The sequence below is a fragment of the Lutra lutra genome, chromosome 15, assembly GCF_902655055.1.
Source record: "Lutra lutra chromosome 15, mLutLut1.2, whole genome shotgun sequence".
Lineage (NCBI taxonomy): Eukaryota > Metazoa > Chordata > Mammalia > Carnivora > Mustelidae > Lutra > Lutra lutra.
Window position 1 is genome coordinate 42,259,474 of NC_062292.1, and position 12,552 is coordinate 42,272,025.

Genomic DNA, 12,552 nt, shown 5'->3' on the forward strand with positions numbered 1-12,552 from the left:
ACCTGAGCCGAAGGCAGAGGCTTTAACCCACTGAGCCACCCCGGTGCCCCTATTTGTAGCTTTTCAAATTGGGGGCAGCTGTATGTAACCCAAGAGCACACAGTGAGGTGACGCCTTGGAATATCAATTTTACTAGTGAATAATTTAAAACACTACTTTCGTAATAAAACAAACAGAGATCTATTACAGAATAGAATTCAACAATTCTGTGAACATACACTACTGTGGCCCTGAGCTTTCACGGTAAAACTCAAAATTTCAATGACATTTCATGCTCGTAGAGGACCCTGTGGCTTACAGCTCGACCCTCCAAGACTACTCAGTGTTGTTGTCTGTCGTTAGACTACACTTGGAAATGATGAAACGTGCAAGTCATCTTAAGGGGCCTTCTACTGGGGCACTGAATATAACTGAACTTGTGATACTTTTTCAAAATACTGGATTGAGTCTATTTCGGGATTACTGAATTGTTAGTGGCATATTTAGTCCCTACCTTAGGAGTTATGAGTATCAAAAAGGACAGATAATCACAGAAAACTTTGACCAAGAGTGCAAATCTTCAGTTTTACAGGACAGTAAACGACCTGGAAACTGATTACCTTATGAAAATTTTATTACATCTTAACCTTAGTTAGAAATTAAAATCACTCACAAAACTTCCATTATAAACTAAATGACTTTATCATCTTTGATTTCTCCATAAGCCCAAAATAATAATCAAGAAGTATTCTCGGGGCGCATGGGTGGCTCAGTGGGTTAAAGCCTCTGCCTTCAGCTTGGGTCATGATCCCAGGGTCCTGGGATCGAGCCCCGCATCGGGCTCTCTGCTCAGCGGGGAGCCTGCTTCCTCCTCTCTCTGCCTGCCGCTCTGCCTACTTGTGATCTCTGTCTGTCAAATAAATAAATAAAATCTTAAAAAAAAAATTATCATCTACCAAAGCCAATAACAAAATCAACCCCTAACATTAAAAATGTCATTAGTGGGGCGCCTGGGTGGCTCAGTGGGTTAAGCCTCTGCTTTTAGCTCGGGTTGAGATCCCAGGGTCCTAGGATCAAGCCCCGCATCAGGCTCTCTGTTCAGCGGGGAGCCTGCTTCCCTCCCTCCCTCTGCCTGCTTCTCTGCCTACTTGTGATCTCTGTCTGTCAAATAAATAAATCTTTAAAAAAAAAGTCGTTAGTAATCATTTTGGAAAAATGTTTTATTAACATTGCAAAAAGTAAAAATATTTACAAACAGAAACATATAAGTAAATCTATTCCAGAAATTTCTTATTCAACAAACCACATTCCCATCAAATGACTTAAATATGAAAACATTTTGCTATTTATTAACTCAGAACAATTTATAGTATCATTTCACATTTATATTTGCTTTACAATTTTTCCAAGTGCTTCTTATTTCCTATTATTTCACCTAATTCTCACAGCAACCTGGTAAAGATTTAGAGGTCTGGTATTATTCCCATTCAAAGCAGTTATGTGACTTAACCAAGGTATCTTAACTAGTAAGAGACAGCTAAAACTCAGGTCCTTTTGTCTCACTGAAATGATCTTTTCGTTGGACTTCATTCAAGGAGCATTTCAGGGCTGGAAGAGAACAATGAAACCATCTAGTTCAACTACTTTATTTTAAAGATCAACCCAATGAAGTTAGATGGTTGTCAGGGTTCACAAAGCACTGATAAGAGAACTGAGTCTTGGACCTAGATCTCTGGTCCCTCTCCTTTGTATCAGCTACTTTTAAAAATAAAGACAAACCAGCTGGCATTTTCTTGCCTAATACCAGTTTTTAAAGAAAGACTATAAAATAATCCCTGATGAGAAAAAAGAAAGAATTCTTTTATAGAACTCCGTACCAATTTCAATGTGCAGAGAGAGCAAAGACAGGCTGATTTTCCTCAAGCTGACAAAGAACAGGATGTACAATATATAATTAGCAGTCAGCAGTCCTGCTCCATTAGTACCTCATGCTCAGCAGCTGCTGAGAGAACCTTCCTTACCCAGTTAAATGCCAACTGCTCCTGATGCTCCTGGGCAGTTACTGTTTCTGGAGGAAAACAGGACGTGATCGGTGATGTTATATTATACAAGAGCGTTTTACAATTAGCCTGAATTAGCAGGAATGATCTGGCAGGTTTCCATGTTTTTCCTACCAGCCATGTGACCCAGCATTGGCTCAGAGCATCCTAAACTATTTCGGCTTTGAAATTACAGAATATAAAAATCCGCATATCAGAGGCTGAGGAAGCACAGTACTTAAAATTTGTATAAAGCAACTAAGTAAGATTTGTATAAAGCAATGTGGCATATATTCATAGCTTTTCAAATATGGCATATATTGTTTAGGTCTAGAGTCAGAAAATTTAGGAGTAAACCCTACCTCCACCGTTTATAAGCTACGTGACCTAAGGCAATATTGGGGACCTTGTTTCTTAGTTTGTAAAATGAGATGGCAACATCTAACTCTAGGGTGAATGAGATAAAACCATCATTCTCCCATTCAGATCCAATAACATCTTCACTAAGGTAAAAAGATTAAAGAAAATACTGATGGTTTAAAAAAAAATGTCTTTTAAGATTTATTTGAGAAAGAGGGAGAGAGAGCACGTGCGCATGCTCATGAGCAGGAGGAGAAGGAGAAGCAGGCTCCCCTCGGAGCAGGGAGCCCAACGTGGGGCTTGATCCCAGGACCCCAGGATCATGACCTGAGCCAAAGGCAGAGGCTTAATGAACTGAGCCACCCAGGTATACCCCGTTTTTGTTTTTGGGTTTTTTTTTTTTTTTTTTAATTTTTTTAATTTTTAAAGGGGCGCCTGGGTGACTCAGTCAGTTAAGCCTCCAACTCTTGATTTCGGCTCAGGTCATGATCTCAGGGTTGTTGAGACTGAGCCCTGCATTGGGCTCCCCACCAGAGATTCTCTCTCTTCCTCCGTCTGCCCCTTCCCCCTGCTTGCGTGCTTTCTCTCTTAAAAAATTTTTTTTGAAAATAATGTTAACATAATAATGTTAAAAATAATGTTAACATGAGATATTTCAGACACATGCATAAATACAGATACATGATATAATACACTGGTGTACTCTCACTCAAGCTTAAAAAACTTCAAGAGCTTGGGTGGCTTGTAAGTTAAGCATCCAACTCCTGACTTCTTTCTTTTTTTTTTTTAAAGATTTTATTTTTATTTACTTGACAGACAGAGATCACAAGTGGGCAGAGAAGCAGGCAGAGAGAGAGAGGGGGAAGCAGGCTCCCCGCTGAGCAGAGAGCCCGATGTGGGGCTCAATGCCAGGACCCTAGGATCATGACCTGAGCTGAAGGCAGAGGCTTTAACCCGCTGAGCCATCCAGTTGCCCCCAACTCCTGATTTCTTGATTTCAGCTCAGGTGATGATCTCAGGGTTGTGAGATCAAGCCCTGTGATAGGCTCCATGCTCAGCTTCCCTTCTCCCTCTGCCTCTACCCCCCACTCCCATACTCTCTCAAATAAATCTTTACAAAGAATTCAAGATAATTGATTTAAAATTTAAAAAACCAGACTTGAGATTTTGAAAAATAAAAAAAAGTTGCAGTGCTCTCTGTTGTTTGGCTTTGTAAGAGCACTTCACAATATATTTAAGAGCCTTACTCTACATTTTAAGTATTCTGCCAACTACTAAAGCAGTTTTTTAAAGAAAGATTTATTTAGGGGCGCCTGGGTGGCTCAGTGGGTTAAGCCGCTGCCTTCGGCTCAGGTCATGATCTCGGGGTCCTGGGATCAAGCCCCGAATTGGGCTTTCTGCTCAGCAGGGAGCCTGCTTCCTCCTCTCTCTCTGACTGCCTCTCTGCCTGCTTGTGATCTCTCTCTGTCAAATAAATAAATAAAATCTTTAAAAAAAAAATTTATTTATTTATTTATTGGGGGGGGGGGCAGAGAGGGAGAGATGCTTCAAGCAGACTCCCAGCTGAGTGGAGAGGACCAGGATGGAAGGCAGGCTTGTCTCATACCCATGAGATCACAACCTGAGCTGAAACTAAGAGCCGCTTAACTGGCTGAGCCACTCAGACACCCCTAAAACAGTCTCTCCTTCTTTCTTTCTTTCTCTTTTAAAGATTTTATTTATTTATTTGACAGAGAAAAAGAGAGAGGGAGGGAGAGAGAGAGGACGTGGTGGGGGTAGGGAGGGCAGAGGGAGCAGACTCCCTGCTGAGCAGGGAGCCCAATATCGCTCAATCCCAGAACCTTGGGATCATGCATGACCTGAGCCGAAGGCGGACGCCTAGCCAAGAGAGCCACCCAAGCGCCCAATAATACCTATAAGCACAACCTTTTTTCTTGTAAAGTCAACCTTTTCCTTATTCCCTTTAACTGCTTACACCCCACAGTCAGCATCTTTTTCCAAGTTATACTCCATACACCTATTCAGTCATGCAGTCATTTATTAAGTCCTCCTCCTCTCATCTGAAATTACTCTAACTCTATACTGGTCACATGATTGTTGATTTTCTTCATATACTGTTAGGTGGAGTTGGATGAGGACTGAATCCTACTCTTCTTTCCTTCCCTCCCTATTATCCTCCTCGAATTCACTTTAAAATATTAGACTTTAGAAGGAGAAAAAAACCAGGAAAACAAATTTTAAAAATAAGTAAAATCTAGTAGCTGACATTTGCGTTTTGCCACATGCCAGACACTGCTCTAAACACTTCATGTTATTTTCTCAAATAACTGTCACAGTAACCATATGTGATTGCACATTGCAAATACCCCTAATTTAGAGATGAGGAAACTAAGACATCGTCTAAAGGCAGATTTTGACCACAGCCTGCCCACCGAACCACCATACTATAGAAATGTACTATTACATCAAGCTTCTACTATTTTATCCAATGAGATGAGACAACTACAAGGTTACAAGTGTGCGTTTCGGGGCGCCTGGGTGGCTCAGTGGGTTGAAGCCTCTGCCTTCGGCTCGGGTCATGATCTCAGGGTCCTGGGATCGAGCCCCACATCAGACTCTCTGCTCAGCGGGGAACCTGCTTCCTCCCCTCTCTCTCTGCCTGCCTCTCTGCCTACTAGTGATCTTTGTCTGTCAAATAAATAAATAAAATCTTTAAAAAAAAAAACAAAACAAACAAGTGTGCGTTTCATTTGTGAGGCAGTGACTGACCACTTACCTCGCTGGTGAACATGGCACAGAAATAGTCGCTACATGCAGCTAGCACGATCCGATGGGCAGGGAAGTCTTTCTGCTCTACTCTCAGGGTCACATCACAGAGGGTGTTGCTCTTCCGGAGAGAGTTCATTGAATTGAGGATGGATTTAGCGTGAGTATTTGTCATTATGTCTTTGGGGGCCATAATGCCTCCCATCAAGCAATATGGAGAAGGAAAGAAAGGGGTCCTTGGATGCTGCAAGTATAAGAGAAAAAAAACCCAGAGCACACTTGAAGGACTAGCAAAATTAAACATATTCAATTAGCTATACAAATTAAGGCGGCTTCCTCAGACCCAAACACAAGTACAGAGTACTCCTACTACTGATCTTCCCACAACAATCTCGCCATAAACCCAAGTAAAAACAATCTCCTCTTCCTACAAATTCCAATATCGAGTGCCCCTACCACTTGACATTTACTATAATCAATACTCAACTGTACTTTAAATGGAAAAAAACCCATACATATCTTGCATATCTTCACAATGCTGTCACAGTCTCAAATGATAAAATGAAAAGATAAAATTTCCTAGAGGTGTGATATCACTATTACTTAATATACATAAATAAAGTAGGTAAATATTTAGAGGATAGGATTCTGTTTTATATATTTTTTCCCTATACTAGCAGGTGTACCTTAAATGTTTAGAAATCAAATGCAAGAAAATAAAGATTGTGTATTCAACTTAGAGCAATAAAGGCCAGAGTCACTGAAAATAACTTTTTTCTAAAGACATATGCAAAGAATTATTATGACTTCCAAATATATCTGGATTTCTTCTTAAAATGACATTTCAAATGAGGACCCATTACCTACACTAAATAATGGAAATACTGCAAGCTTACCTATGGCTCTCACGTGATTAAGTTATTGAAGGCTCTCATGTGATTAAGTTATTGAAGGTTCTACATTAGTAGCAAATTCTAGCAAATTAGTAGTAATTCTTCTATACTGAAACCAAGAGCCTAATTATTAGGGTAGAAATCTATTAAAACTCCACTACTAATTTCACTGCTACAGCCTGTCACTTGCAAAGTTCACTTACATGCATCAAGTTAAAAAAAACTCAGTAATACATTCTTATTAAAAAGACCCAATGTACTTTTTACTTTCTTGATTGTTGACAGGCTTTAGTGACCTTTTTTTTTGTTTGTTTCAAGGACAATTTCTGGGGAATGAAATGGGATGGTTATTAAGAGTCTATTTGGGATCTATCACTTTCTGATATAATCCAAGGGAAAAAAAATTAAACAATGATCCTCAAGAGTCCACAACTCACAACCATAATTTTTGAATAGCACACACGAGATCCTAAATTCTCATCTACTTCTATGTGCAGTTAGCATTATTTTATAAGAACTCTACATAAGCTCTCCAACAACCTGCAAGATCCATTTTACAGAATAGGAGGCGATTCGTCAAAGTATATGACGTTTTTCAAAAGTATTTTCCTTAAGTGTATTTACTTCCAATTCTGGAGAATTAAGAAAAAATCTGAACAGATGCCCATTTTCGGTGAAGATTTTCTGAGTTACCACAGGACTCAGCCCAGGACTGGATTTTACAGTTTGTGTCACAAGCGACAGTTAACCTTAATTCAGTGTAGTCTTCCTCCTTGGGCATTCCTGCCTCATCATGCAAAACCTCAGCCCTATCTTTCCCTCTCACCTTTCTGGAACTTCTGTTAACATCTGAACAGAGGGGTTCCACCACGGAAGACTCGGGAGGAGGGCGAGAGCGGAAAGATGTCAAATTCTGGAGAGACTAAATTCCAGGTGGAAGAAGGGGAGGACTCCAGGTGGGAGAAGGAAAGACAGTCTTCCCTCCTGACAACACTGGGAACAGCTCTGGCAGTTCCAGGTGGAGGTCCTGGAGGGGCGCGGTCAGGAAGGGGCTGAGAGAAGGGCGCTCTACACTAGAGCCCCGCAAGCCTCCCTCAACTCTCCGGCGTCTCCGCGTTCCAACACGGAGGGAGTCGATGGATGGGGGAAGGGCTGTAAGCGGGAGCCAGGGGCTAGGAAGGGAAGGGCAGAGCTGCCTGCCACCTCCTCCTGCAACTCACCTCCGCTCGCGGGCCCACCGAGCTACGCCGGGCTGGTTCCCTGCCGGTGGGGATTGGGTGGGGCTCGGGGCCAGCAGCCGGCTCAGGAGGAGCCCAAGCGCTGCCGCCGCCCCGACCCGGAGGCTCTGGAGCCGTCACCGTGGTCGTCCGGGATCTCGCCTCCGCGGCCGCGCGACGTAATGACGTAATGCAACTCGAGACCCACCCTACTCCCGGCCCCGGTTGCGTCACGTGAGCAGTAGGCATCATGTGACCTTCAGGTACCCGGGAGCCGGCTTCCGCCCACTTAGAGAAAAGCGGAAAGAAAAGGTAGGGCAGGGTGGGGTCCGGCAAGGAGGGGCGGGTGTACAGTTCTCTGCCGCGTGATTGGCTGAGACCAGATTCTGCCCGAGTCGCCCGAGACCCGGCGGATGGACGCGATTCCACGTTTCTAAACTCAAGGGCTGGTTGCAGGAAGCATCTTTTACCTGCCGGGTATTCAGGAACCCCCTCACATCGAGAAAACGCACGGGGGCTTCAAGTTTCTTTGCGTCCATTGTCCACAACGGCCTTATCCCGCGGACCATGGCTGTGGGGAGAATCCTCTGAGCCTTGCGATCCACTGACCTCAGCATTCTCTGCATCATAATGGGCCTATCATCACCCTTGAGGTGGTTCTCCTCTACTTCTTGTAGTGCAGGACAAAGTGGAAGGAACTTGTGGTCACTAGAAGTTGGACGCTTTGAGGGAAATTGCAAAGGATCGTATGGGAAGTCCCAGTGGTCATCATATCCCCCTCTTTCTCTTCTGCTGGCTTTTCACCAGCTCGCGAGTGCAGAGTGTTCAGTTTAGGAATTTTGTTTCTAATTGATTCTGGCATACTTAATCTTAGTGGTCCAGAGGGGAATGAGGAATTACCAACTTCTATGCATGTCCAAACTATTTTTGATGGTACAGTGCTTCTGCCTTATCCAGGGGGGATATGTTCCAAAGCTCCCAGAGGATGCCTGAAATCACAGATAATGCTGAATACTATTTTTGCTATGTTTTTTCCTGTGCATACGTATCCTGAAGTTTAATCGTTAAGTTAGGCATTGTAAGAAATTAACAACAGTAGTAAAACAGACTATACCAACACACTAAAAGTTGTGTGAATGTGATCGTGCTCTCTAAAACTATCGTACAGTACCCACTGTTCTCTTGATGATGTGAGATGATAAAATGCCTACGTGATGAGAAGAAGTGAAGGGAATGATGTAGACACTGTAACATAGTGTTAGGCTTCTCACTGACCTGGCCATATGTCTGGAGCATCATCTGGTTCCAGAGATCAGTGGCTACCAGTAACCGAAACTGGAGAAGGGAGAACCACTGTACTGTTTTCCTTTGTAGGGCCTTTGATTTATGGATAATAAAATGATAGCCTAGTGGATAGCAATCTAATTTTACACAGTGTTTCCATCTTTTGTATCATCTCTCTCTGATCTAAAAGTATTCCTGATTGGGCCACCTGGGTGGCTCAGTCATTTAAGCATCCCACTCTTGGTTTTGGCTCAAGCAGTCATCTCAAGAGTCATGAGATTGAGCTCCACCTAGGGATTTGGTGCTCAGCAGGGAGTCTGCTTGAAGATTCTCTCCCTCTGCCAAGCACCCCCCACCCCGCTTCTCGCTTGCATGCACATGCTCTCTCACAAATAATCTTAAAAAAAAAAAAAAAGGAAGTATCCCTGATTTACACATTATGGGTGGGCAAGCAGGACTGGCACAAGTTCCTTTGGGGGCAGTTGGGAAACGAAAATGATGAATGAAGATAACTTCGAGGGATTTTCATAAATTTATCCCTCCTATATACTCATGCACATGTAAAATGATGTGTGCACCGGGTTCTCTGCAGATTAGACTGAAAACAAAGTACATCAGGAGGGAACTGCTTCAACAAGTGTGGTACATTCACATACAATCCAATATCATGAAGTTGTGAACAGTGTGTATAGGTTGCTATTATTTGTGTAAACATTTGGGGAAATATTAATACTCATATTTGCCTGTATATGTACAGAATTCACCTGGAAAGATACAAAATGTTGGTTTCTTTGGAGAGAGGAACTGGTTGGTCATGACACAGGGTGTAAAGATTTTTCCCTCTATAACTTGTGCCTTTTGAGCTTTTCATCATGTGGATTAAACATACATCCAATTTAAATAAAAAGTGAAAATGGGGCACCTGGCTGTCTTGGTCAGTGGAGTGTGTAACTCTTGATCTTGGGGTGGTGAGTTTGAGCCCCATGTTGGGTGTAGAGATTAAAAATAAAATCTTTCAAAAAGCAGGGTGCCTGGGTGGCTCAGTTGTTAAGCGTCTGCCTTTGGCTTGGGTCATGATCCCAGGGTCCTGGGATCCAGCCCCATGTTGGCCTCTCGGGAAGCCTGTTTCTCCTTCTCCCACTCCCCCTGCTTGTATTCCCTCTGTCACTGTCTCTCTCTGTGTCAAATAGATAAATATAATCTTTTAGAAAATCTTTTAAAGGGGCACCTGGGTGGCTCAGTTGTTCAGCATCTGCCTTTGTCTCAGGTCATGATCCCAGGGTTCTGGGATCAAGCCCCACATTGGGCTCCCTGCTCAGCAGGAAGCCTGTTTCTCCCTCTCCCACCCACCCCTGCTTGTGTTCCCTCTTTTGCTGTGTCTCTCTCTGTCAAATAAATAAAATCTTTAAAAAAAGAAAATCTTTTTAAAAAAGAAAGTAAAAAGAATCCCATGTTTTCCAGATGCAAAATAGCACTTTAATGATAAAATGCCTAATTCCTGTCTGCTAAATTGAGAATTTTTCATGATATGAGAGGGAACTTAAAACAAAAAGTGGCTTTGTTTAGAATATGCCCACACTTTTCCCAGAGAATAAAAGATGGAGAAACTGCTAGCAAAAAAGCCAGAACACTGAGGGAGTTAGTTCAGGCTTATCCAATTTTATTCAGGGATACAATCTCAGCATGTTTTGGGTCTTTAAGTCATGGGGATGCTATCCTTTCCCCACAAGAATATTTCTAGTCATTTGGATAACTGACCCCAAACCCTATAAACTTATTCTGACCTTTTTAGGCCCATTCTGGAGGGCTAGGGCTGGATAGGGTGAGTCAGTCAGTCTGGTTCCAAACATCACCCTGGCTTTATGGTTTGGGTGTTAAAGGGTTTCAGGAACAGAAAACAAAGAACTGGTCTTGGAACCCCAGATCAAGTACATAGAATATAGGTTGAATCTCTGAAACCAGCTAGGCAGGATCCATTGCATTTCTGTACCACCAAAACATGGCAGACAAGAGAATATATCTCTTAATCATTCACTGAATGTCATCAAAGCAGGTCCCCCGTTGCTGCTTTGAAATTCTTCAGTGAATTTGCACCCAGGTCATGTCTTCCAAGGGCTGGTTCCAGGCCCCTTTCTGGTTGATAGGAGAGAGAGATGCTAAAGCAGACCTTTTCTAGGGAAAACGGGACTCCATTGTCAGGGGACTCTGGGTCAAGGGCTTCTCCCAAACAAAGGGCTTTGCTGAAGCTTTCTTAGATTGCAAGGCAGTCGAGGATGGCTCTCCCAACCTTCTCTCCCTCTTTTCTTCAGTTGGGGGGGTGTCAGGATGGCATCACAGCCTCATGGCTCTCCCTGCCTTCTCTGGCTCCCTTTGTATTTTCTTTTACATATATGCGTTTCCCATAATAAAAATCCTTGTATACTTAATTTAATCTTGGAGAATGCTTCTGTGAGGACCAGACTGACAGAGTGTTCAAGAATTTCCTTAGATCTTATCCATTTGTAGTAATTTAAGAGTTTACTAATGTTCCCAAACTTCTATGTTTAAATTGAAAATGGATGTTCTAAGGATAGAGATAAGTTAGTCTCCGTCCTAATTTTTAATTTATTGATAGGGAAGAGCTAAAGGCTGATCCTTTTATTCTTGGCTTTTCTTTAATCAGAGCTTGGCAGTGTTTTGCCATCATTTACTTCTTCTCTTCTAGTGCCTACTATACAGCAGGTCCTGAACAAGTATTTAGGAAGTGAATGAACTACGTGTATGCAGCTAGAGAAAGAAGATAATACTCACTTGCTACTAGTTAGCAGTTCTGATAAAGATAAGGGAGGATACAGAAATCAGGAGCAGAAGGGATTTTTAAATGATCCAAAGCTTTAGAGCATGGGGTTTAAGTCAGCATGATCTCCATTCAGATACTGACTCCAAACCTGTCCATCAACTTCGCAGAAAGTCTTGGTCTTTTGGGACCTTAAGTTTTCCTTCCTTCCTACTTTCCTTCCTTCCTTTTTAAATATTTTATTTATTTATTTGATGGAGACTCAGCAAGAAAGAGAACACAAGCAGGGCGAGTGAGAGAGGGAGAAGCAGGCTTCCCACTGAGGGGCTTGATCCCAGGACACTGGAATCATGACCTGAGCCGAAGGCAGACACTTAACGACTGAGCCACCTAGGTGACCCATGGGACCTTAAGTTTCTCTCATCTGTGGATTGGGATAATGCTACCTACTTCACAGGGTTAGAGATAAAAAAGATATAATATGACATATGAAAAGTACAAAGATAACAACGTTCTCTCTTAGATCCTCTTACCTGGATCCTACTACTGACAGATGATCCAACACCTACACACTAGGGTTCACTAATCGCTGGGGATCTCTGTTTGTCCGCACAGACAAAAATGGATGCAGTTGGGTCAGATGCAGTCTGTTTCCTTCCAGCTTTATACTAGTGACTGCAAACTTAGCTGCTTCCAGGAGCTAGGCCAGTGACCCCAGTGAGCGAGGGGCAGTAATGCACTGAGAGCACGAGCCCTCCATCAAGGGCATTGCTGGTACTGAGCAGCAGGCAAATGTTTGCACACTGTAGGCCAAGCAAAACATGTTTGTGGAGGTTTGCAGCCTGCTGGTCACCAGTCTGTGACTTGTGATATCAGCTCTTTAAGGACTTTCTGAACTTCAAGTTGTTTTGTATTCAATGGATATAAATACTTCCGTATGTGCAAGAAAACACAACTATGGTATGAGGCACGCCCAGGTGGTTAAAAAGATGGGCGCCTGGGTGGCTCAGTGGGTTAAGCCTCTGCCTTCGGCTGAGGTCATGATCTCAGGGTCCTGGGATTGAGGCCCGCGTCGGGCTCTCTGCTCAGTGGGGAGCCTGCTTCCCCCTCTCTCTCTGCCTACCTGTGACCTCTCTTTCTCAAATAAATAAATAAAATCTTTAAAAAAAATGTAAGCGTTACTTTTGAAATATTCTATGGGCCCCTGTTCTAATCCTGTTCTTACTCTTCCAGAGGTA

General features: G+C 42.9%; 1 protein-coding gene across 4 annotated transcripts in view; it reads right to left on the reverse strand.

Moving 5' to 3' along the window:
• Nucleotides 1–7,831, reverse strand: part of KLHL12 (kelch like family member 12) — a 30,788-nt gene extending 22,957 nt beyond the window's left edge. The window contains exons 1-3 of one of the 4 annotated variants that reach the window (XM_047704326.1): nucleotides 7,258–7,445; nucleotides 6,864–6,959; nucleotides 5,155–5,388 (exon numbers count right to left, since the gene is read on the reverse strand). In XM_047704326.1, the coding sequence (XP_047560282.1) occupies nucleotides 5,155–5,349 (195 nt within the window). In that variant the 5' untranslated portion in view covers nucleotides 5,350–5,388; nucleotides 6,864–6,959; nucleotides 7,258–7,445. Of the gene's footprint in view, nucleotides 1–5,154; nucleotides 5,389–6,863; nucleotides 6,960–7,257; nucleotides 7,446–7,724 lie in introns of those variants that run through there. The other 3 variants (XM_047704324.1, XM_047704327.1, XM_047704325.1) reach the window with 3 other exon arrangements.
• Between the last annotated feature and the right edge of the window lie 4,721 nt (nucleotides 7,832–12,552).